The sequence below is a fragment of the Cryptomeria japonica genome, chromosome 2, assembly GCF_030272615.1.
Source record: "Cryptomeria japonica chromosome 2, Sugi_1.0, whole genome shotgun sequence".
Taxonomy (NCBI): domain Eukaryota; kingdom Viridiplantae; phylum Streptophyta; class Pinopsida; order Cupressales; family Cupressaceae; genus Cryptomeria; species Cryptomeria japonica.
In genome coordinates, this window is record NC_081406.1 from 652,832,574 (window position 1) to 652,857,184 (window position 24,611).

At 36.0% G+C, this 24,611-nt stretch overlaps 1 protein-coding gene across 1 annotated transcript; it reads right to left on the minus strand.

Annotated features, from left to right (window-relative positions):
- Positions 1-637: 637 nt before the first annotated feature.
- On the minus strand, positions 638-11,180 carry LOC131869783 (uncharacterized). The gene is made up of 6 exons (XM_059215762.1): positions 11,008-11,180; positions 10,339-10,890; positions 9,096-9,205; positions 8,186-8,676; positions 1,860-2,011; positions 638-1,034 (listed from the first exon to the last, which is right to left on the minus strand). The coding sequence occupies exons 1-6, from the start codon at positions 11,178-11,180 to the stop codon at positions 638-640; spliced, it is 1,875 nt and encodes a 624-aa protein (XP_059071745.1).
- Between the last annotated feature and the right edge of the window lie 13,431 nt (positions 11,181-24,611).

The window sequence follows — 24,611 nt, forward strand, 5'->3', positions numbered from 1 at the left end:
CGGCCCTAATGCTTTTCATCTATTTTTTCAACTTATTGTGTTCATAAGATAGGTTCTCAAATTTTTTCTTCCATTGGCCTCCTGAATCTATAATTTGGGGAGCAAGGTGCCCACTCCTGTTAAGGGTCTCTTCATACAAAGATTTATACTTATTATTCTTTGCTATCTCATGTTTCATTTGGGCCTTATTGAATTTTGAAATATTAATACCCATGTTAGTTGTGACCATAGGATCTACTTCTCCAACCTTCAAGGTCATCATATGACCAAAATCTTTATCTACATCAATGATTTTTGTCCTTTTGTTAGGAGGCTATAAGGCCCACAATAACATTTCTTCCTCCTTTGGATCATATCTTGATCCAATAAAAGTATCTTGCATTCCTTGGATATTCAATTTCATATCCTTATTATCTGAATGTAACAAAGAATAAAAAATGAACGAAGCACTCAGGTCCCATCCTGGAAACACAATTATTCCTACCTCTACTAGCAACTGCCTACCCCTTTGTGAGGTAATAGTCTCCACTTCTTTGTCAATATCTTCCTTCAACCTCTTCATCATTTATGCTTCATTCTCAGGGGTAACATTTGGCATTGCTTCCCTTAATTTATTACCCTTGAAGTGGTACAAGAATTATTTGAATTCCTTAGACTTAATGAACTGGTCATCAGATACAAAAGAATCATGTTCTGCCATTCTTTCATCTATTTCTGCATTTAGAGCAACAATAAGCCTATCCTTCTCCTTCTCAGATGCACGGAGCTTAAAGACTACTTCATTTTCCCCTAAATCACTCTGGACTGGTTCTCTATCCATGTTTTCTAGTCTTTGCCTTCTTTCCTCTAGCTTCTTCTCCAAGGTCTCCATAACTCCTGCAAGCTCAAATTCATCCTTCTGATGGAAGTAGTCTCCCAACTCTTGTCTTTTCCTATTGGAATGAATGTAACCCTTAGGATCATAGTGTGCTCTAGATACATGCTGAAACAAGTTGTATTCATCCACCAGCTTCCTGTCAATAGCCTCATATGCCCTGGTTGATAAAATTTTAAAGTCATGAAAGTAAAGTGTGCCAGGGAGGAAAACTTGCTTATGTGTTCCTCCAAAATGTTTGGCATTAGACACACTTAACTGCCTTACAATTTCCAAGAAGGCAATCTTGTTTGGTGCAAGCTTTGGTAACACATATGAATAACCCTCAAATCGATAGCATCGAACAAAAGTAAAATTTTGGCACGAGTACCAATCACCCCAGTTGTGATTGAACTTTGAATTTTGGTGCTCGTGAGGCCTTAGAAATTTCTTGACCTCCTTAGAAAATGATCCTTGCCGAGGCTCACCAAAAAGAAAGAAAATTGGTTTGACAAAGAACTCCTCAAATTTGAGGTAGTGGGAATTCACAAATCTATAATCCCAAAGGGAAACCCATAATTGCACTAGTTGCTCCTTTCCATCCTTCCCAATTATATTTACATTCAATTCTTCTAGCCACAACCCTCTAAGTTTCCCATAAAATAAAACAATATGCATCAACAATGAATAGTGCTTGAAATATTTATCTGGATTATCCTTCAAGTTCAAGAAACCTTCATGCAATCTATCTACCAGGTATGAAGCAAAGTCAAAAACCCTAGGGTCATTCCTCTAAACTTCTGCTGCTAGAACTAGCGGTCCTATGTTTGCCACATAAGGAGCTTCAACTCCTTCCACCTAACCACAAGTCATTTATGTATATTGCAGATACTTCTTGAAAATAGTCATGTCATAAGGAGGACCATCTTCCTCTGTTAGTCTCCTCTTCTCTACTTTGTGGACAGCGAGGTTCCAGCCCTGGTATGTAGTGTCCATCTTCCTGTACTCATCTTCCAAATCTACAACAGACAAAGGCAATTCTGCCTCCAAATTTACTGCAAAAACTTCCTGAATTGTAGCCCTTGCAAAGTGCACTAGAGCAGTCCCATCAGGAAACATAATGCATCGCTTGTGTGCATTATAATTTCTTACTGAAAGCTTCAACAAATCAATATTCACAAACACATTGGGTACTACAAGTTTACCTAGACCAGTTTTCCATGGGTTTGAAATTGGCATGGGCTCATCCCTGCAGAAGTAGTGGAAAAGGAACAACTCGTGCCCTCATATTGTGATGAATACATCTCCAATCTATTTGTATCTATCCTCTAACTAGTCCCGGATAGGCAAATTTTTCTTAGCTCTGCGTGACCTAGCTCCTGGAGATACCATTTGGTCTATCATGTCCTGATTTAGCTTTCTACTGACCTCACCCTTTGATTTCTTAGTTGCGGTACTGGGTACTTCGGAAGCCTTCTGCTTCCCTTTTGAGCTCGACCCCTCCATCTCTGAAAATTTCTTTACTCTATGCTCAGTAACTCAAAAAGTTTCTCAATAAGCACTCAATATCTTTCTGCAATAACTTCTTGAGAAATGTTGCTCTGCAATACTAGTTATATGTTTCAAGGTGTCCAATCTTGTAATTGGTTATTGTAAATCTTGATAGATTTGCTTCGTGCGGCGATAGATTTACTCAATTGATACATTTAATGGAAACTATTTTTGTCACTTCTTCTCATCAAGAAATCCAATGGCTAATCAACAAGACTCCTCCCAATGATTCAAATGTTTAGCATCAGTTGCTATTACTTTACCACTTTTTGCTTTCTGATCGGAACAAACTACCCCGACCCACTTATCAGGTCTCGGGATAGTAATTTTTTCTTTATCCTGATGGTTCATTTTATCTCGATGGGTATCACTTCAGTCTCAGCTTTTGCCTTTTGTTTTAACGCTCCATTGGCATAACTATCCCCGTTGCATTTGCCTTTGTTTTCCTTTTACTTAACTCATTGGGTGTCGGCATAGTTTATTTCATGTCCTTCTGATGCCCTGATGATCTCAATATACCAATCCATTTTCAAACTAAGACCACCGCATTATCAACACAATTTATCCTGAGTAACTCCTGGCACTTACCACAGTCCTATTGGGTCTCGTCATAACATAAAATTTCTTCTTCCAATGTCCCAATGAATCCTCATTAGATGCTTTCTATATCAGTATAAATCATACCGATGCCCCCGCCAATGCTTCTATCTTCATATGGGGTTGGAATAGCCATTTTCCATTCCTCCTAAAGTCCCGATGAGTTCTCGATGCACTTTTGTGTTTTACGCTTCCATGTTTGTTTTATCGGTATAGGTAATACTGATAGCTCTACCTTCCTATTCTTTATTTCATCGGGGATCAGTCTAGCTATTTTTTACTACCCCAATATGGTTCTTCTTTCCGATGGGCTCAACTTCAGTTTCCTTTAGTCATCAGGTATTGGGACAAAAATTTCTTATTACTTCCAATCTCTTGATACTATGTGATAAGCTTTGCCATATCATTACAAGTCATACCGATGGTTCCATAGGTTATCAGTATAGCAATTTCTATGCCTGGTCGATAAGCCGATACAAGACAACCACCTACTTCCTCATCGGAACAAGCTATCTCAATGGAATGACCTTTCCAAGAATGTGCACCATGTTGAATATTTTTTAAGCACTCCAATGAGTCCGCACTCTGTTTCATCAGTACTAGTGATGTCAATAATCCTCCTTTGGCTTGCCAATGCGGTTTCATCGAGACTACTTATGCCGATAAGTGAAATTTTGCAATTTAGCATAAATGAGCCATCCATCCTATAAATTGATGATCCCAACTTTTCCCACAGGGTCTGAAACATACTAGAAGACAATGCTTGATCACTATAATGTCTCCTTTGTTTGACAAATGCTTCATAATGGATTCCTTGTGTAGTCTATACTTAGTACATGCCCTTAGTGTGCCCAAGTGGTACCTTGACATTCCTGAAATAGCTGATCCTTGGAGAGCTTTTCTTGTGCTAATAAGGTTCTTGCACATGCAAACCAATAATAAATGCTCATATGATAAAAGAAAAAGGCCTCTATGTAGCATAAAGTATTTTGTAAAAATATGTGCTAGTAGTGGCTCTTTCTGGGGATGTATGTTCTCTTTAAGGACATAGCAAGATCCTAGTTATCTCTGGAAAGTCAACCTACATGAAAACAGAAAACAAAAGAAATTTTAACTATTATGATACAAAAATACTCCCTGCTCATCAAGAGAAAAAATGCTTAAGGTACTGACCATGAACCAAGAATTCCTGTATTTGACCATCAGTATCTTGCAAGTAATAGGAGTTTTCTCCACCTTTTTTCTGAAATGATAAAAAGTCCTAGCCAGAGTGCATTGAACTTGCCATGCTTCCCTTTATCCTGATCTTTGGCATTCCATTTTAACACCCATTCCCCATCTTTAAATGATATGTCACATGCTTTTTTGTCATGTAAAGCTTTTACCATTTGTTGTCTCTATAAGTTTCTTTCCTGAGCTTCTCTTCTACATTCATCCAGCTCAGCTAAAGCCATCAATCTTTCACCCATGAAGTTTACTTCTTCCAAACATTCCTTTGTAACAAATTTATAAATTGGAAGCAAATTATTTAAGGGAAATCTTGTCTCCTTTCCATATACAAGCTCATATGGGGCAAATCTCATGGACTTCTTGATTGTCACTCTATCAGCCCATACTGCTAAGACCACTTTTGAATCCCAAGCCTTTTTATTATCACCAAACATCCTTCTGATAATCTTCAGCAAGTTCTTGTTGCTTGATTTTGCTTGTCCATTCCCTTGGGGATGGTAAGGTGATGAGTAAGACAGAATGACACCATAATTTTCACAGAAATCATAGAACTCCTTGGATCTGAAACACATCCCATTGTCTACTACAATCTTTTGAGGTACTCCAAATCTGGTCAGAATATTTTCTAAGAGAAACTTTGTCACCACTTTGCTTGTAGGAATATCCTCAACCCATTTAGTAAAATAGTCAGTAGCAACCAAAATCCATTTATGCCCACCACTAGATTTGTTTGCTATCTCTCCTATGAAATCAATACCCCACATCTGGAATGGTTCCTTTGTATGCATGGGTCTGAGAGGAATGGCTCCATTATATTTGAGTTTCCTTGAAAAATTTTGACAAGCCTCACATTTTTTGACATAAATATGACAATCCTTGAAAACTTGAGGCCAGTAATAACCAATATTAAGAATTTTGTGAGCAGTGGTTTTAGCTGAGAAGTGACCTCCACATACACCTTCATGTAAAATCTTTTAAAACAACAGATGCTTGACACTCATCTAGACACAATAGAAGAATACCATCTCTATTTTTCCAATATAGATCCCCATTAAGTAATACATACCTAGATGTTTGAAGCTTTAAAGTTCTTTTTTGACTATCATTTAAATTATCCGGACATTTCATGTATCTCAAGAAGTGAACAATATTTGTGTACCAAGGGCATCTTTCAATGCTAATTTGTACATCTTTCAGCTCTACCTGGTTTACTTGTGCTGCTTCAAGGTTGGATTGTGCCATCAACTTCGCTAAACCTTGACCTCTTACCAATCTTGTGATTTGTAAATCAATATTGAACTCTTGGATCTGGTTTATCCATCTACATCTTCTCCCAGTAGGTTCTGTTTGTTTGAAAATGTCTTTAACAACATCATTTGGTACATAGGCAATAACAATAGCACCAACTAAGTAAGGTCTAAAGGATTTCACAACTTTCACAAGAGCAAAGCCTATTTTCATTCAAATCATAATTCAATTTTGATGCTTGTAATGTTTTACTAAAAAATGTCACTGGTTGTTCATGACCCTCATCATTCTTTTGTAACATGACAACAACAATAGTATGGAATGAAGCAAATGAAAATACTTGAAAAGGTTTTGAGAAGTCAGGTGATTTTAAAACAGGGGCTTCCTTGATGGCTCTTTTGATATTTACAAAAGCTTACAGAGCTTCATTTGTCCATTTTATTTCAGCACCCTTTTTTAACATTTTAGCAATAGGCTTTATGATTTCAGAGAAATTTGAAACAAACCTTCTCACAAATTTAATTTGATCGAAGAAAGATTGGATCGCTTTAACAGTTTTTGGATTTTGGATTTTATCAATAGCAGCAATCCTTTCTGGATCATTTCTAACTCCATCTTTTGAGACAATATGACCTAATAATTTTCCTTCAATAACCCCAAAGTGACATTTTTTAGGATTCAAAGATATGCCATATTCTAGTGCTCTAATAAAAAAAATTCCAGGTCATTACAATGATTTTCTACCCTTTTAGAATAAGCAATCATATCATCCTGATACACTGCCAAGATACAATCAATCATGCCCTCAAAAGCCACATCCATAGCTCTCTAGAATGTAGCTCCTTCATTTGTTAGTCGAAAAGGCATCCTAGCATAAACATAAGTACCCCAAGGTGTAGTGAAAGCAGTTTTGAACTTCTCTACTTCCCTAACTTTGACTTGATTGTAACCCGAGAAGTCATCCATCATAAATAACAACTCATTCCCTGTGACCTTCTGCAACAAAGCTTCCATATTAGGCAAGGTATAATTATCTCTGAAAGATGAAACATTTAGATTTCTGAAATCTACACATAACCTAATATCACCATTTTTCTTTCTTACTGGTACGAAGTTTGATACCCATGTTGAGTGCCTTATAGGCTCAATAATCCATGCATTTCTCATTTTCGTTAACTCCTCCTTCATCTTTGGAGCCAAGGTAGGATTTATAGGTCTTTGCTTTTGTCTAAAAGGTTTTGCATTAGGATTCAAAGGTAACTCATGCTAGAACAAATCTTCCCTGTAAGCTTTAAGGTCATCATATGACCAAGCAAAAACATGCCTATACTTCCTCAATAGATTAATCAATTCAATTCTAATTTTTGGTGTGAGCTTCTTTCCAAGATACACTTCTCTTGGGTTGCTTTCACTACCTAATTTTATCTTTTCGACCTCTTCACATCCTCCTGAATTAGGCCTGAAATTCATTACATCTTCATCATCAAACATTCTTTAAAGCTCTATTAATCCTTTTGGGATTTTATTAGTTTTCAGCTACAATACTTCTTGCCCAAGTACAATTACTTTGTCATCTTTGTCTTCCACAAGTCCATTCCAATCAATCCGCCAGTGCTCATATTGATCTTCACAAAATAAGAATTTTAATAAATCCTTGTCATTATCAAAAACTTGCTAGGTTTTTACATTATCAGGCACTGACGGTCTAGTTTTAATCTCCACTTGGGTAATGTCAACCAAAGGGATGTCATTGTGCTTGATAGCCAAGTTTGCCATGAAGTTTGCCCAAATATTGTTTGATCTCTCAGTCCAATTGATGGAGAAAGCATCGAATAATTCAATGTGATCCCAAACTTCGTTCCTATAGCTTCTTATTTTTTCATTTTATTCAACAAATTTGCCCCTAACTTGTGAAATTGCTAATTCTAAATCACCATAAACCATTAGTAACTTGATACCATGCTTACTTGCTAGTTTAAGACTTAAAAAGAGGGCCTCATATTTGGCAATGATATTAGTACATTCAAAAGCCAACAAGAAAGAATATTTAATTTTTTTTACATTAGGTGCAATAAGTACAAGTCCTGCTCCATTCCCTTCCTTACTGCAGGCACCATCAAAGTATAATTTCCAAATTAAGTTTTCATTTTGTTTAACTATTTGTGTAACTTTACTAATCTCTAAAGGTTTAGAAATACTTACTTGGAAGTTGTCCATATCTGAATGGAAAAAGTAGGTTGCTTCATCGGGATCAAATTCTTCTATGAGATACGGGGATCTTGGCTCTTTGTTTATCCTCATTGTTGTCCCTTTGATTGGAATAGTAGCATAAGATAGATCAAGATGAATGTGACCACCCACTAGATTTGACCATTGCCTGGATAACAAAATTTTGTAGTTTGCAAGAACTTGTGCCACTATGATGTCTGTCTTATATGTGGTATCTGGGCAAGCTAGAAACCTGAACTCTACGTCTTTCATAATACCCACCACCGGTACAAACCTATTGTCCATGGCATAAAACTTACCATAAGGTGTGTCAACATGCATCCCAAGCTCCCTCATGACATCTTCATGCATGATGTTCACCACTACCCCTGAATATATCATACAATTCTTGATCATTTTATTGTTAATTAACAATGTCAAATAGAATGGATCAACTTGTGTGAGATTTTTTGTGATAGACGTGCCTAAGTAAATTACTGGAGGATCCTCTTTTAACTTAGCAACATTCTTATTTAGATTCCCAACATTTGATATAATCTTCAAGGTTTCATCTTTATATTCTAGAAATTTCATTACTTCAAGCAAGGGCATATAAACTTTTACCCGAGACAATGCTTGAGACATAAAAGTTGCATAGTTTGAAGAAGGCTTACTAATTTGTTTTTTCTCCACTGGCTTGACAAGCTTTGGCATTTCAATTGGCTTATTCTTTTCCAGCTCTGTCCTTTTTTTGGCATCAGCATCCTTACCCTTGGCTACGTTATTTTTTGTCCCATTAGATTTTGTGACTTTGCCAAAGATACTCGCTGGCTTGCCTTGCTCATTGTTGACATTCCTATTCTTCAACTGATAATTACTTTTCACTTGTTCTATAGCTACGATAGTGAAAGCTTTCTTTTCTTCTTCAGTAAAGTTTCTCAAAGAAGGCACTGCTTCTTCTTGAAATAGTTTTCTCAAAATAGGGGTATCTTCGTCATCATCGAAAAAAACTTGTTGTATACCATATTGCAAATTTTCTCTTCTTTGATGTACATCAAAATATTCCTCTTCTTCAAATAATCCTCATTTCTTCCCCAATATGGATCAGATGAGAAGGCATTAACATTTGGTTCATAATCTTCATTTTTATCTTCTTCTTCTATCAAGCCCTAGGCAATCATGCACCATTTTGCAGCATGAGGCAAATTACATACATCACACCATGGATATTCATCTACAAAGTTTGTAGTTTTCTTTAATGGATCAAGAGTCTCTTTGTTCGTATTAGGTTTTACTGGTTTTCCATCTTTCCAATTTGTATTGTATGGCATATCATGCAATCTTGGTCTATTGTAATTCATTTGCTTATTATTCTTGTTTGGTGGCCTTTCATTAGGATTTTGCTTACTTTTCAAGTCCTTAAGCATGTCCATGATCTGAGTAAGATCATCTTTCTTGGGATTTCCAGAGCTGCATAATTTTGGATAATCTCTCTTAGCAGCCTTCCTAGCAACCTTCCTATTATTTTCAATAGTAGCAGCTATTTTGAACGCTTGTTATAAAGTGTCAGGTCTATGAGACAAAATCTCATAATGAGTTTTGTTGTCAAATGCACTCAAATAGAAGTTAATCAAAAATGAATCAATAGGTCTAATATCTCTAGGTATTCTATTTAATACTTTGTTAAATCTTTTATTAAATTCAACAACTGATTCATTTTGATTTTTTCTTATACTTGTTAATTCATGAGATGCAAATGAAGGATCATTATGGTCTCCAAATTCCTCTAACAATAGCATTATAAATTCCTACTAGCTGCAAATACATTTGTATACGGTGAAAATGGATAACAACAATGATGAAAGACTAAATGAATTCAACCACAAAACCCTAGCCTAACAACAACAAAGATCCACCATAACATATGAAGATTACCTAAGACAATGCAAATCAAAATAAATCACAAAGATTATACCATCACATGTCCAATAGGGTTTGGATCTCCATTCTTCCTATCTCCATTGATCTTGCTTGATATATTTGCTCTTAGATTTTATGTGCACAAGAGCTCAACAAATAACGAAAATGTGGTTGTAAGTAGGATCGCATATGAAAGTGCAAAGCGTAGTATAGTCAATTGATCAAGTAGTCAGTTAGGGTGCATAGTTGGGGGTTTGATAATGAAGAAAGCATCTCCTTATATAGAAGACACAATAAGAAATGGAGGGATAAGATTGAGAGGTGTAAAAGATAAATGGTCGGCTATGATTAGAGGGTAGGTAAAAGAAATAATAAAATAATGAGAGGGTAGGTAGTGTATGAATTAAGAGATGAATGACATGTGTCACAGGTAGAAAAGGTTAATGAATTAATTAAATAAATAAAGATTTATTTAATTAATAGAAGAAGTGGGATCAATTAAATAAATAATATATTTATTTAATTTAGAAAAAGGATAATTTAAATAAATAAATGTATTTATTTAAATGAGAAATAAGGCTAGAAGAGGATAAATGAATTAATTAAATAAATAAAGATTTATTTAATTAATAGAAGAATTAAGTTAAAGAAATTAAATAAATAAAGATATTTATTTAATTAGACATGACAATTTTAGGTGTCTACAACATCTACTAGGAAGGCTTCTATACCATTCTCCCACATCCTCAGTCAAAGATTCGACAAACTGTTTCATGAATACATCTTCATGAGGAATTTCAAATTCTTTGATGATATTTTTCACAATTACCACATGTTGTTCTGCTGAATCAACTCCATTTCCTGAAAATTTTGGGATTGATAATCTCAAATCGTTAATGATCTGATTTGGATAACCAACAATGCCAGTGAAATCTAATTGTCTGTACCTCTCAATGATTAAGGGTTGTCTACCAACATGATGGTTGCTTTGATTGTTCATAATCCCATTATTGTTGCCATAGTTTCCATTATTACCATTATTTCCACCCCCATTATTATTGCCATTATTGTTACCATTGTTCCTACCTCCACCATTGCCACTTCCATAATTGCCATTCTTACCTCTATTTTGTTCATTATTCTGATTAATGCCACACCCATTATTTCCTACATGGTTGGCCCAATGTGTGTTAATCCGGTTCCCATAATTTTCCCCATCTCCATTCCTTCTTCCATCCTCCAGCCTTTCTTCATTTTGATCCTTGTGCACATCCCTCCATATTCTATTTTCACTTATCAATGGGTTGTCATAGGTTACAAAAGGCTGGTCATTTCTTCTCATATGAGGAGGACTATATCTTGGAACTACTTGTCTACTTGTTTCACCTCTCTCTTCTCACAACTTGTCTGTCCTGGGGCTTGAAATATTATTTCTCTCTATTCCTAATTTTTGTAGCACCCAATCTGGTTTCCTTTTAAGTGCCCTCGCCATCTTGGCATCATCAACACTCATATCTGCCATTTTAAGAATAAGATCATCCCACTGTTTTTCTTCCTGTTTTTTAGCATTCATGATCTCATCATGGTTATGTCTGTTATCCTTTGAACTTATTTTATGAAAAGGATTTTCTTCTCTACTCTCAGATTTGCCAGCAGACGAAGAATATTCCTCCCTACTAGGAAATCACTTATATCCTTCAAATACCATGTTTGATTTTTTTCCTTTGTTCCTTGGGACTCAACTCAACAAGATCTTCTTGTCCTTTATGCAGAGATCTTGTCCCCTGCATAAATCTTAATGACAAATTTATAGGAGTTTCTCTTGTTTTCTCAATATACCAATCATTACTCATGTATTACATGTAGATTTTCCATCTCCTAAGAGGAAAAATATCTTTTACTAATCTTTCGGGCTCTTTCCTCCAGCAGAGTCTAAAATGAAACCCACCATAAATTTTAAGTGCTTCTTATCACAACTCCCCAGCAGAGTCGCAAATCTGTTGGTTCCCAAAACCACAAATTAGAAAACTTAAGGATTTGTCAAGCCCTTAACTGATCCAACTAGCCTTGGCCAACGAACAGGGATGTTCAAAGACCAAATCCCTTTGCACTTAAGGCTCCACTAAACCTAGGTGGGTATACCTCTCCCTCTCAAGCACAAAAAGAGTTATTTAAAGTGGATTTAAACTTTGGTAAGACAACTCTTTGCAAGAAGGGCAATAATTTCCTGCTACTGCTGAGTGCTTTTATTTGAATGCTTTTTAAATTTGAAAACTGAATGTAAAGATAATTGTGTATAAAGATTGTTGTATTTTGGAAATAAATGCTTTCAGGACATTCAAGAAATATGCAATAGAACAATTCAAAAGGTTTCAAAAGAATGCTTCTCTCTCTCGAGGACCTTATGCATATCAAATCAGAATCTCAGAGAATGAATAATAGACCAGTTCCTCTATCTCAGAATACATATGATACTTTGTGGACAAACAACTTTATCAACCTATTAATAATCACTATGGTGGTTCAGTACGTCTCATTTAAACAATAAGAACCCAATCTCACATTTAATGTAACAACATGCAATTCACATTACAACAAATCCTTAAATAGATTTATCAAGAGAACAAAGAATGATTCATCAACATAGAAAGTAGACAATGTATTTCAAGTAGAAACAATGAATCTTGTATATTAATCTCTGAGAAACGATAGTACACAAAAGCTACACTTGGAGATATTCCATTACAATTCGCTTGCATAAAACTAACATTTCTTCTTCCTATAAAATTTCTTAATACATATGACTTTCAGTCCCTATAGCAGTATGAATATTTTTTTAGAAAAACTCCCCCTGTTTGATACAAAATGACTAAATACAAATACATATGCTAAAAGACATGAATGAAAGGACACACCCTTTCATTAACTTAACAACTAACTGAACAGTAATTAAAAGCCTAACTAAGATATCAATTACATTACACAAACTAGAATACAACACTAAGACTTTCGATCTATCCTTCATTCACATTTTTGAATATGCCACATGTAGCCTAGATCCTTGTATGTTGTAGCATTGAAGATCACATCCTTGGCTACATTCTCGATCACATAAAAATTCTCCAACTGATCGGCCATATTGTTTATGTCCAGGACATCTTCTTTGGTGATGGCTTGGGCTGCACTAAGCATAGACTGGCACTCAGAGTTCCATATGGTTTTGTCTTTGATCATTCCTGCATCATCTACCAGACTGGGAACTCCATGCTGAACAATCTTCTGGCATTCATCAAATTCACTTTAATTCTTTTGTAATTTCTTCATGGGTAACAAGAAGACCCCGCACCTTCTTCTTTACTTTCTCTTTGGTCGATGCATCCTATAATAACATGTCCAGTCTATCCCAAATTCTTGTGTGAGAAACCATATTGTCCATGTTCCTCTGATATTCACCCCAGAATTCATCCAATGCTTTCTCCATATTGTCATATCTCTTACATAGCAACACACAAGCGGTATCGGCCCTAATGCTTTTCATCTATTTTTTCAACTTATTGTGTTCATAATATAGCTTCTCAAATTTTCTTCCATTGGCCTCCTGAATCTATAATTTGGGGAACTGGGTGCCCACTCCTCTTAACGGTCTCTTCATACAAAGCTTTATACTTATTCTTCTCTACTATCTCATGTTTCATTTGGGCCTTATTGAATTTTGAAATATTAATACCCATGTCAGTTGTGACCATAGGATCTACTTCTCCAACCTTCAAGGTCATCATATGATGAAAAGCTTTATCTACATCAATGATTTTTGGCCTTTCATTAGGAGGATATAAGACCCACAATAACATTTCTTCCTCCTTTGGATCATATCTTGATCCAATAAAAATATCTTGCACTCCTTAGATATTCAATTTCATATCCTTATTATCTGAATGTCACAAAGAATAAAAAATGAATGAAGCACTCAGGTCCTATCCTAGAAACACAATTATTCCCGCCTCTACTAGTAATTGTCTACCCCTTTGCGGGGTTGTACTCTCCACTTCTTTGTCAATGTCTTCCGTTAACCTCTTCATCATTTATGCTTCATTCTCAGGGGTAACACTTGGCACTGCTTGCCTTAATTTATTACCCTTGAAGTGGTACAGGAATGATTTGAATTCCTTAGACTTAATGAACTGATCATCAGATAAAAAAGAAGCACGTTCTGCCATTTTTTCATTTGTTTCTGCATTCAGAGCAACAATAAGCCTATCTTCTGCCTCTGAGTCCTTCTCCTTCTCAGGTGCATGAAGCTTGGAAACTACTTCATTTTCCCTTGAATCACTCTGGGCTGGTTCTCCCTCAATGTTTTCTAGTCCGTGCCTTCTTTCTTATAGCTTCTTCTCCAAGGTCTCCATAACTCTTGCAAGCTCTTCCACCTCCTTATTCCTGCACAAGTCTTCAAATTCATCCTCTTGATGGAAGTAGTCTCCCAACTCCTATCTTTTCCTTTTGTAAGGAATGTAACCCTTAGGATCATAGTGTGCTCTAGATATGTGCTAAAACAAGTTGTATTCATCCACCAAATTTCTGTCAATGGCCTCATATGCCTTGGTTGATACAATTTTAAAGTCTTGAAAGTGAAGTGTGCTAGGGAGGAAAACTTGCTTATGTGATCCTCTGAAATGTTTGGCATTAGACACACTTAACTGCCTTACCATTTCCAAGAAGGCAATCATGTCTGGTGCAGGCTTTGGTAACACATATGGATAACCCTCAAATCCATAGCATCGAACAAAAGTGAAATTTTAGTATGAGTACCAATCACCCCAGTTGTGATTGAACTTTGGATTTTGGTTCTTGTGAGGCCTCAGAAACTTCTTGACCTCCTCAGAAAATGATCCTTGCCGAGACTCACCAAAAAGAAAGAAAATTGGTTTCACAAAGAGTTCCTCAAATTTGAGGTAATGGGAATTCACAAATATGTAATCCCAAAAGGAAACCCATAATTGCACTGGTTTCTCCTTTCCATCCTTCCCAACTGTATTTACATTCAATTCTTCCGGCCACAACCCTCTAAGTTTCCCATAAAATAAAATAATATGCATCAACAATGAATAGTGCTTGAAATATTTGTTTGGATTATCCTTCAGGTTCAAAAAACCTTCATGCAATCTGTCTACCGGGTATGAAGCGAAGTCAAAAACCCTAGGCTCATGCCTTTGGAATTCTATTGCTAGAACTAGCGGTCCTATGTTTGCCACATTAGGAGCTTCAACTCCTCCCACCTGACCACAAGCCATATATGTATATTGTAGATACTTCTTGAAAATAGTCATGTCATAAGGAGGACCATCTTCCTTTGTTAGTCTCCCCTTCTCTGCTTTGTGGACAACGAGGTTCCAGCCCTGGTATGTAGTGTCCACCTTCCTATACTCATCTTCCAAATCTACAAAAGACAAAGGCAATTCCGCCTCTAAATCTACTGCCAAAACTCCCTGAATTATAGCCTTTGCAAAGTGCACTAGAGCAGTCCCATCAGGAAACATAATGCATTGCTTGTTTGCATTATAATCTCTTACTAAAAGCTTCAACAAATCAATATTCACAAACACATTGGGTACTACAAGTTTACCTAGACCAGTTTTCCATGGGTTTGAAATTGGCATGGTCTCATCCCTGCAAAAGTAGTGGAAAAGGAACAACTCGTGCCCTTGTACTGTGGTGAATACATCTCCAATCTCTCTGTATCTATCCTCTAACTGGTCGCGGATAGGAAAATTTGTCTTAGCTCTTTGTGACCTAGCTTCTGGAGATCCCATTTGGTCTATCATGTCCTGATTTATCTTTCTATTGACCTTACCCTTTGATTTCTTTGTTGCGGTACTGGGTACTTTGGTATCCTTTTGCTTCCCTTTTGAGCTTGACCCCTCCATCTCTGAAAAATTCCTTCACTATATGCTTAGTAACTCAGAAATTTTCTCAATAAGCACTTGATATCTTTCTACAATAACTTTGTGAGAAATGCTGCTTTGCAATACTGGTTATATGTTCTGAGGAGTCCAATCTTGTAATTTATTATTGCAAATCTTCAGAGATTTGCTTCATACGGCAACAGATCTACTCAATTGATGCATTTAATAGAAACTATTTTTGTCAGTTTTTCTCATCAAGAAATCCAACGGCTAATTGACAAGACTCCTCTCGATGATTCAAATGTTTGGCATCGATTGCTATTACTTTACCACTTTTTGCTCTCTTATCGAAACAAAATACCCCAACCAACTTATCGGGTCTCGGGATAGCAATTTTTTCTTTATCCCGATGGGTATCACTTCAGTCTCAGATTTTGCCTTTTGTTTTAATGCTCCATCAACATAACTATCCTCCATGCATTCACCTTTGGTTTCCTTTTACTTAACTCACCAGGTGTCGGCATAGTTTATTTCATGTCCCTTTGATGCCCCAATGATCTCAATATACCAATCCGCGTTCAGACTGAGACCACCACATTATCGACACAATTTATCCAGAGTAACTCCTTGCACTTACCACGGTCTTATTGGGTCTCGGCATAACATAAAGTTCTTCTTCCGATGTCCCAATGAATCCTCATTATATGCTTTCTATATCGATATAACTCACACCGATGCCCCCGCCAATGCTTCTATCTTCATTGGGGGTTGGAATAGCCATTTTGTATTCCTCTTGAAGTCCCGATGAGTTCCCGATGCACTTTTGTGTTTTACACTTCTGCGTTTATTTTATCGGTATAGGTAGTACTAATAGCTCCACCTTCTGATTATTTATGTCATTGGGGATTGGTCTAGCTATTTTTTACTACTCCGATATGGTTCTTCTTTCCGATGGGCTCGACTTCGGTTTCCTTTAGGCATCGGGTATCAGGACAAAAATTTCTTATTACTTCCGATCTCCCGATACTATGTGATAAGCTTTGTCATATCGGTACAAGTCATATCGATGGTTCCATAGGTTATCGGTATAGCAATTTCTATGCCTGCCCGATAAGTAGATACAAGACAACTGCCTACTTCCTCATCGGAACAAGCTATCTCGATAGAATGGCCTTTCCAAAATTGTGCACCATGTTGAATATTTTTTAAGCGCTCCAATGAGTTTGCGCTCTATTCATCGGTACTAGTGATGCCGATAATCCTCATTTGGCTTGTCAATGTGGTTTCATCGGGACTACTTATGTCGATAAGTGAAATTTTGTAATTTAGCATAAATAAGCCATCCATCCTGTAAATTGATGATCCCAACTTTTCCCACAGGGTCTGAAACATACTAGAAGACAATCCTTGATCATCATAATGACCCCTTTGTTTGAAAAATACTTCATAATGGATTCCTTGTGCAGTCTATACTTAGTACATGCCCTTAGTGTGCCCAAGTGGTACCTTGACATTCCTGAAACAGATGATCCTTGGAGAACTTTTCTTGTGCTAATAAGGTTCCTGCACATGCAAACCAATAATAAATGCTCATATGATAAAAGAAAAAGGCCTCTATGTAGCATAAAGTATTTTGTACAAATATGTGCTAACAGACTCCAGCAACATTTCTCACCGAGGTTTTTTCAATATTGTGTTTTCCCTATATGTCTGGTGTTATGTGATGTGCCTTTTATGTGTGCTTGCATTTTGGTCTTGTCCTTATCTCACCAGTATATTCACTAAGTATTTGAATAGCTGACCGATACACACATTTAGGATTAAAATGGTTAAGTTTGGAAACAAATGATTCACCCCCCCTCTCAATAGCATCTCGTGTTCTACACCATATTCTAGGTTTGTGGCATCTAGTATTGACTCATAGTTGAGTTAGATGATCTAGTGTATTGGTTCTCAATTTGACAGAACTGTTTAGCAGTATTCTATAAATAATCATTTTGCAAATTATGTGGATTGATATTGGTGTTCAATTATGTGATCGTGGCATGTTGTTAGACAATTTTAGTAGTGTGTGGATAATTCATTTTGGTCCGCATATGCATTGCAGTTTGAATTGAGCTAACTTGGTATACAAAATTTTATTATTTATAAAGTTTTCTTGAAGCCTACATGTAGAAGATCTAATTTCATGTTGTGGATATTAAAGATCGATGGATATAATCATTTTTGATATTGGTGTGTGTGTAGAAAGTGCTTGTGATTGATTGTGCACAATTTCACATGTGCAAGTGAAAGATTTATGATCTGGATATTGAAGAACAATACAATACAACAGTGTAGAAGAGCGGCAAGAGAATATGTGTTTTGTGCTTAACCAAACTGTACCTAGGCATTAGTAGATGATATTTTTCAATTTAGACATTACAATTACCTTTTGTAAAAGATATTGTAAGATAGTGAGTCTTCTCAGGGTTATATCCCTTATTGTTTGAGCAGTGAGCTTTAGGCAGTGTTCTTGAATGTATTTGCATTTGCCTATGTAATATTTGTATACTTTTGTAGAGTATATTTATATTGTGGGTCTCATCCCCATCGTGGTTCTTCCCTTAACTGGGTTTCCATGTAAAAATCTTGGTGTTATGGTCTTGTTGCTAATTACAATATGTTTTTACATCTTTCTTTTGCTCATTTTCATTAAGTGGTTGAAAGAACAAGTTAATAAGGTTAAAATGTGTAGAACACTCTCAATGTTCCTTGATTCCAACAATTGGTATCAGAGCCTAGTTCCTCGAAAGAAGCCTAACAAATTGAGGAGGATCCGGGAAGGTGAATCAATGGATTCTGGTAGTCTTCAACATCACTTTATTGTGGCACTTGAGGATCTTGATCAATCCCAAGAAGAGGTCCAATAGATAAAATAAAATCTTAAAGATGTTGAGAACTTCAACCAATCATTAAAAGATTAGTTGAACAAGTCAAGAGAGAAGAGAAGGGAACTTGTTGATAAGATAAAGGAGAAAGAAATCCCAAGCATTGATGACCAAGCCTTGAAGGAGAAGACAAAATAATGTAAGAAACTTGCTAGAGATAATGCAGTCTAGAAGAATGAGATGAAATCTATTGTGATGAAATTAACAAAAGAGATTGAGGAAAGGAAGAAGAATGAGGAGAATCTTTCTCAGTTATTGAAAGACAAATATGATGAATGCAACAAACTTGATTGCGAGAATGGTAAACTAGAGCATGATTTGCATGAAACCAAAGAGAACTTGGAAAGTATATTCTTCTTCTTAGATATTATTTTGAATCTGCAAATGATACAAGGAGAAATTCAGGATCAATTCAGCCAAGCTTAATGAGATGCTTGAAATTTAGAAGGATGCCGATGACATAAGAGGTCTTGGATTTGAGAAAGGTGAAAGCTTCAGATATAGTCAAAAGTATCAACATTAGAAGAATAAAGCTAAAAGGTCTCTGGTAAGGCAACCTAATGCTCATAAGTTCAATGGTAACTATTTTGTTTGTAATAAATTTGGTCATATGGCTAGTCAATGTAGAAATAGAATGAATCAGAGTAGTCCATCTTTCTCCGGTCAATGTTTTAAATGCAACAAGTACGGGAATAAGTCAAATGAATGGTGGACTATGATTAATAACTCTTACAATAGAAGGAATATCAGATGTTATGTATGTGGTAGGTTTGGACATGTTGCTAACCAATGTAGATCAAGAGGAAATAAAGGGAACTTCATGCCTAGATAAGGAAATGTTGTGTACTATAGTTGCAACAAATCTGGTCTTATTGCAAGATTTTGTAGAATTAAAAATGCGAATAGGAATGGTTTGGTAGACAAGAACAAGAATGTGAAGGAAGATGATAAGGCCAAAGTGAAAGTTGAAGAGGTCAAAAATCAGATGAAGAAGACATGGGTGAAGAAGAGCGATGATAATGTAGGGAATGGTCTGCACCTGATTCCATTCCTATAACTTCATCCGGTAACTAAGCTAAGGCATCCGGTCTTGGGGGAGTTTTAATGAGAATTTTATAAACACCCTATTTGACATCTATGAATGATTCTGATAGGTTGCAGAATTTGTATTTAATGATTACTGATCTATTGAAAATATTTCTTGAAATTCTTGAGTAATGTTGAAGATTTGTAGAAGATTTTTGTGGAGCAAGTTTGTGATACAAAGTATCCAGAGAACCTAAGGACATGTGCATTAATTACACTAAAAAGTTAGGTTCATGAATGATATAGGGAAATTATATTCAATCATTTGTCACTTTGTATTCAAAGTGATATTTTTTGAGTGAGCTCTGAGAGAAGATTTCAACTAGTTCAAAGTGAGGGCGATTTGGCAAGGAACCCTAGTCTGATGAGTAAGATATTTATCTGAGAAAATTGAAACCCTAAAATTTGTGAACAATGACTACATCTTTGGTTGTGAATATTAAAGAGAGATCCCATCCAAATTTTAAGAGGCACCCTTTCAAATCAATGGAAGATGGTCCACTTAGTGATTTTTCATTTGTCTCATACGACGTATTGCATGTAGAGGATGTTAGAGAATACATCCACTTGAAAATTGATGAAATAAGTGGATTACAGGAATCTATATAACAACCAATTTCTTGATGAGAATTTTAAATTGAAACCTAAATTCTCGGTGCTAAAGGAGAAGAAGTTCATTTAGGTGCTTAGGTTTCCAGTATTTGATGGAGATGATTGGGTTCGGTAATGCTAAGCAGAATCCATGATAAATTCATGTGGCTAAACTGCCCACATAAGATTACCAAAGAAGCTATCCAAGCCGTGATAGGATTCAGGTTAGCTGGTGGATTACCCACATTGAAGGTGGTGAAGAACCAAATGGTGATAGATGCAATCGATTGGTAGTTTAACAAAAGAGCCATGACTATCTGTGATATATTAGAGCATGATGTAATATTTGCATCGATGGTGATTGGGTATAAAACATATCACTCCAGCAAAGAAAATTTTGTATCCAGAACAACCATCTATGCTTCCTACCAAATAGTCTGGGAGAACAAGCAATTTGACCTTTGTGAATTGCTCTATTTATAGTTGATGGAGAACTTAGAAAATATTAAGAAGGACACGAAGAATTCCTTCAAATATGGTACACTCATTCTATGGCTATTTTTCTACTTCATGAATGAAATTTCAGGGATTAGGAACATACAATAGTCATCAAAAGCTCCAGTAGCTGCACAAATCCAAAACTATATTATGTCTAGGAGACTTGAAAGTCCAAAAGACAACTTATTATGGGGATATTTCAAGAACTTCCAAGGCATTATGCAATCAAGGGAAAGGATCCCTAAGGAGATTGTTGAGAAGTATAAAGACACCATATGCTTTATGGTTGATATTGACCAATGTTAGATGGAAGCGATGGAACCAAGAACTATATGGATAATGCTGATGGGGTATGAGATAGAAGGTGATATCCTTGAGCTATATGCTCAACATCTTCTGAGTATCCTAGTAGATCCATCTGAAGAAAGGTTTGGAACCTTTATGGAGAAAGACCTGCAACTCTACTCACAATTCAAGAAGCTAGAGATTATGAGAAAGATTTGGAAAGGAGTTCAGTCATATGCATAAAGAATAGGGATCACCAAATAGGAGGTTCGAAAGGAAAGAGAAAGGATAGAACATGCTGAAGAAACCAATAAAAGGGTCTAGGAACTTCTTCCAAGGCAATGCAACCCAAAATATCAACACCTCCATTTGGTCAAAAACCGGTGAGTAGAAAAAAGCTAGTATGGGAGCCATATAGTAGGTTAGCCAAAAGGCGGAGAGTGGAAGTGGCTAAGGAGAAAATTACCATGGAGGACAATAAGGAGACAGAGTCTGATGATGCAATTAAGGAGGTAAAGGCTAAAGGAAGTAAGGCCACTAAAGTTACTAAGGAGAATCCATCCAGTGGAGTCAAACCACGAAAGAAACCAAAAGCCTCTGGAATAGACAAGGTGATGAAGTAAGTAAGATTCTTAGTTAAACCTCTTGTGTCATTAGAAAAAAATATAGATGAGGTTGTTAAGCATGGTAATTTTGAAGCCAATGTGTGAATGGTATGACAATTTTGATGATAATGGATGAAGGACTTTAGAGGAAGCTACTGTTAAGTACTTGAATGTGTATAGTAGAGATCTAGTAGAAAGAATGTCTAATATACCTAAGAGCTTGTATGAAATTTTGGAGATGAGAAGGAAAACTACAAATAAGGAAGATGAAAGGTTAAGAGAGTATGTAATTGTGAATTTATGTCCGGTAATAGCAGTTGCAGAAATGAACAAAATTATTCAAGAAGCTAAGCCACACTTTAGAAGCAAAACTAGAGTCAATAAGCTTATGACAGGTCTAACTGATGAAGTAATGCAAGATACAAATAAAATCCTTAAAGAAATTATGTAGAGAAATCGATATGATTGTTTCATTTGAAGTGCAAAAAGGTCAAACACATAATGCATAGCCTTATGTAAATGATTCCTCTATTCCAAAAGAGAAAGGTTCAGATAAAAGACCATGGGATGAGAAGGATGAGAAAGAAGATGAGGTAGTTAAAGAAAGAAAAGTTGAGGATAGATAAAATCCTCCCTACAACCTTCGGTGACTAGCATTCAAGCTAAGGGTGATGATGCTAAAGAGGGCTAAGGCAAGATACATTGTCGGTGCAGTGTTGGTTAACATATTTGTCACCTAACTCTATATCATCACGCCTACAAATGTGACAAATGTAACCACGGTTGAACCAGTCTGAACAAACTATCTACTGATTGATTCTCTGCTTATTTTATAAGGTGGGAACTACCTTCAGATGATATTCAATGAATAAAAATTAACTAAAATATTTTTAACAAGAAATCAATTAAGGAAAGAGCTTTTAACTAGAAAGCTTTGAAAAGGCATGCATAAAATACAAACACTTTTTAGATTTTCCAAGATTTTGAATCAACTAGATCGCTACAAAGTACCATTCATAGATAATATCTTTGAAGCAATGGAAAACTAAAACCATTCACCACCTCAAATATAAATTATTCACTAATAACCATTCAAAAGAACATAAAACATCGACACATCGTAATTCAAATATTACAAATATCTTAAGTTACCAACAAATTTTCTATATTCAAAATAGTAAACAAAAATATACTTAAAGAATTTTTGTTCCCAAGAGTAAAACAAAGTTTTCCCAAAAGATCCTAAAATGAAAATAAGTCCATCTATTTAAAACATTTAAAAAAATGGTTTCTTGAAGACAACCACTATTTTGAAATAAGTCTTTTAGCCTTCCAAGCCAATAATCAAGGAAAAGAATAAAATGATAAAATTATTAAACTGCCCCTTCCTATTCAGCTTCCAGTTCATTATCACCAATGATCTCCACCTCTTGATCAACACATGCCACTTTCTGGGCCTTAAGCTTTTGTCTGTACTCACGATACTTATTCATGATCGGCTCCAAGTTTGAGTCCTCTGGTACTACTGTGATGCACAGTCTTGTTCTCCATTTTGAAATCAACCCATCAGTAGTGGGTATGTTTTTATGCATTTTATCCATCTCAGTCTCAAAGGCAGTAGTATGCACCTACAAGTGACACAATCCCTTAAAGGATTCCAAAGAAATATTTTGAGGGTCTTTGATGTTCTTTTGATAATTCCCCTTGAATTGGCCCATCATTTCACCAAGTTCTTGTACATTCTCCTCAAAGTTATCAATAAGGTCAACATCCAGAGCACCAAGATTATTCTTTATTTTTAGCATATCATTAAAATAGCATTTTATGATATTATCAATGCCACTGATATAATCATGGTAGATCCTTTATTTCCATTCCAAGGCTTCTCGCCAGCTAAGATAAACTTCATTAGGATACTCTACCAATTTTTCAGTAGATCCTTTATTTCCATTCCAATGTAGTGAGCTCTATAACCTCCTTTGAAAGAACAAATATGCTCCCATGTTCTTTGCTGACATGTTGTAGCTCAGCTAACAATTCCTTTCTTTTATTCCAAATGTTCACATACAACACCCTGAACTTAGTGATGTAACAAACGCCAATTCTATATATTTCATCTATCCATTTAGTGACTACTTTAGCATATCCTAAATTACCTTTGATCTTTATCACAGTATCTGGATCAAGTCCCTGCACATGTGAACTCGAAGCCTCCCCACTAGCAGGATTTATAATAGATGAAATGAAATCCTTTAATGACTGCACTTGGGACTGTAGTTCCAGATTCTTCTTCTTCTACCCTTGAGCCCTCTTAATCAATGCATGGACTGAAAAGTTAGCATGGTAGACATCCCCTTCTAAAGTAGAAGGTCTCATATCCACATTACTAATCTTATAATCCTTTTCTGTTATATCACTTGCATTCACATCTTTAATAGGATCAGCGATCTCTAGAAGCTGGTGACTAGATATAGGATTAAAAATGATTCGATACATCCGCTTGGCCTATTTAGGCTTGCGAGAACTTGGAAGCAATAGTGCAATTGTATCAATCTCACTAGAAACAGGGGTGGATACTTTTCTTTTCTTTTCTACCTCTATCTTTAGCCATGTTGGAGAGGTTGTTTCAAGTCTTGATTCTTTATTAATAGTGTTGGGGGTATATTTACACAAGAGAAGAGGGGATTTCAAGAAAATTAGAGAAATAATGATCATCAGTTATCTGTTTATAAATACCTTTAGAATCAACAAGGGGAGATTTCCCTCGAGGTGGCACAATTTTATCATCCTTCTCAAAAGTTAATTTTATTCTAGCAATGGTTTCTTCAGGTTTCTCCCCATCACCATCTGACTGAGAACCTTAGGTTGGTAGCCTATCTGCAGACTTAGTTGTTGATGTTGGAATAGGGGAAGAGGAAACTTCTCCTTGCTCTCTATGGGATGATGACATGTGGCTTTGTGAGAAGCTAACATGTTGTTTCCACTTGCCATTTAACCAGTTGGATGTTCTCAACATTGGAGCAGTGCAAACCATTAGGTCTGAGACCTCTTATTTGAACCAATCAACTTTTGTGGGGGGCACATCATCAAGAGTATGATACTCTGGGTC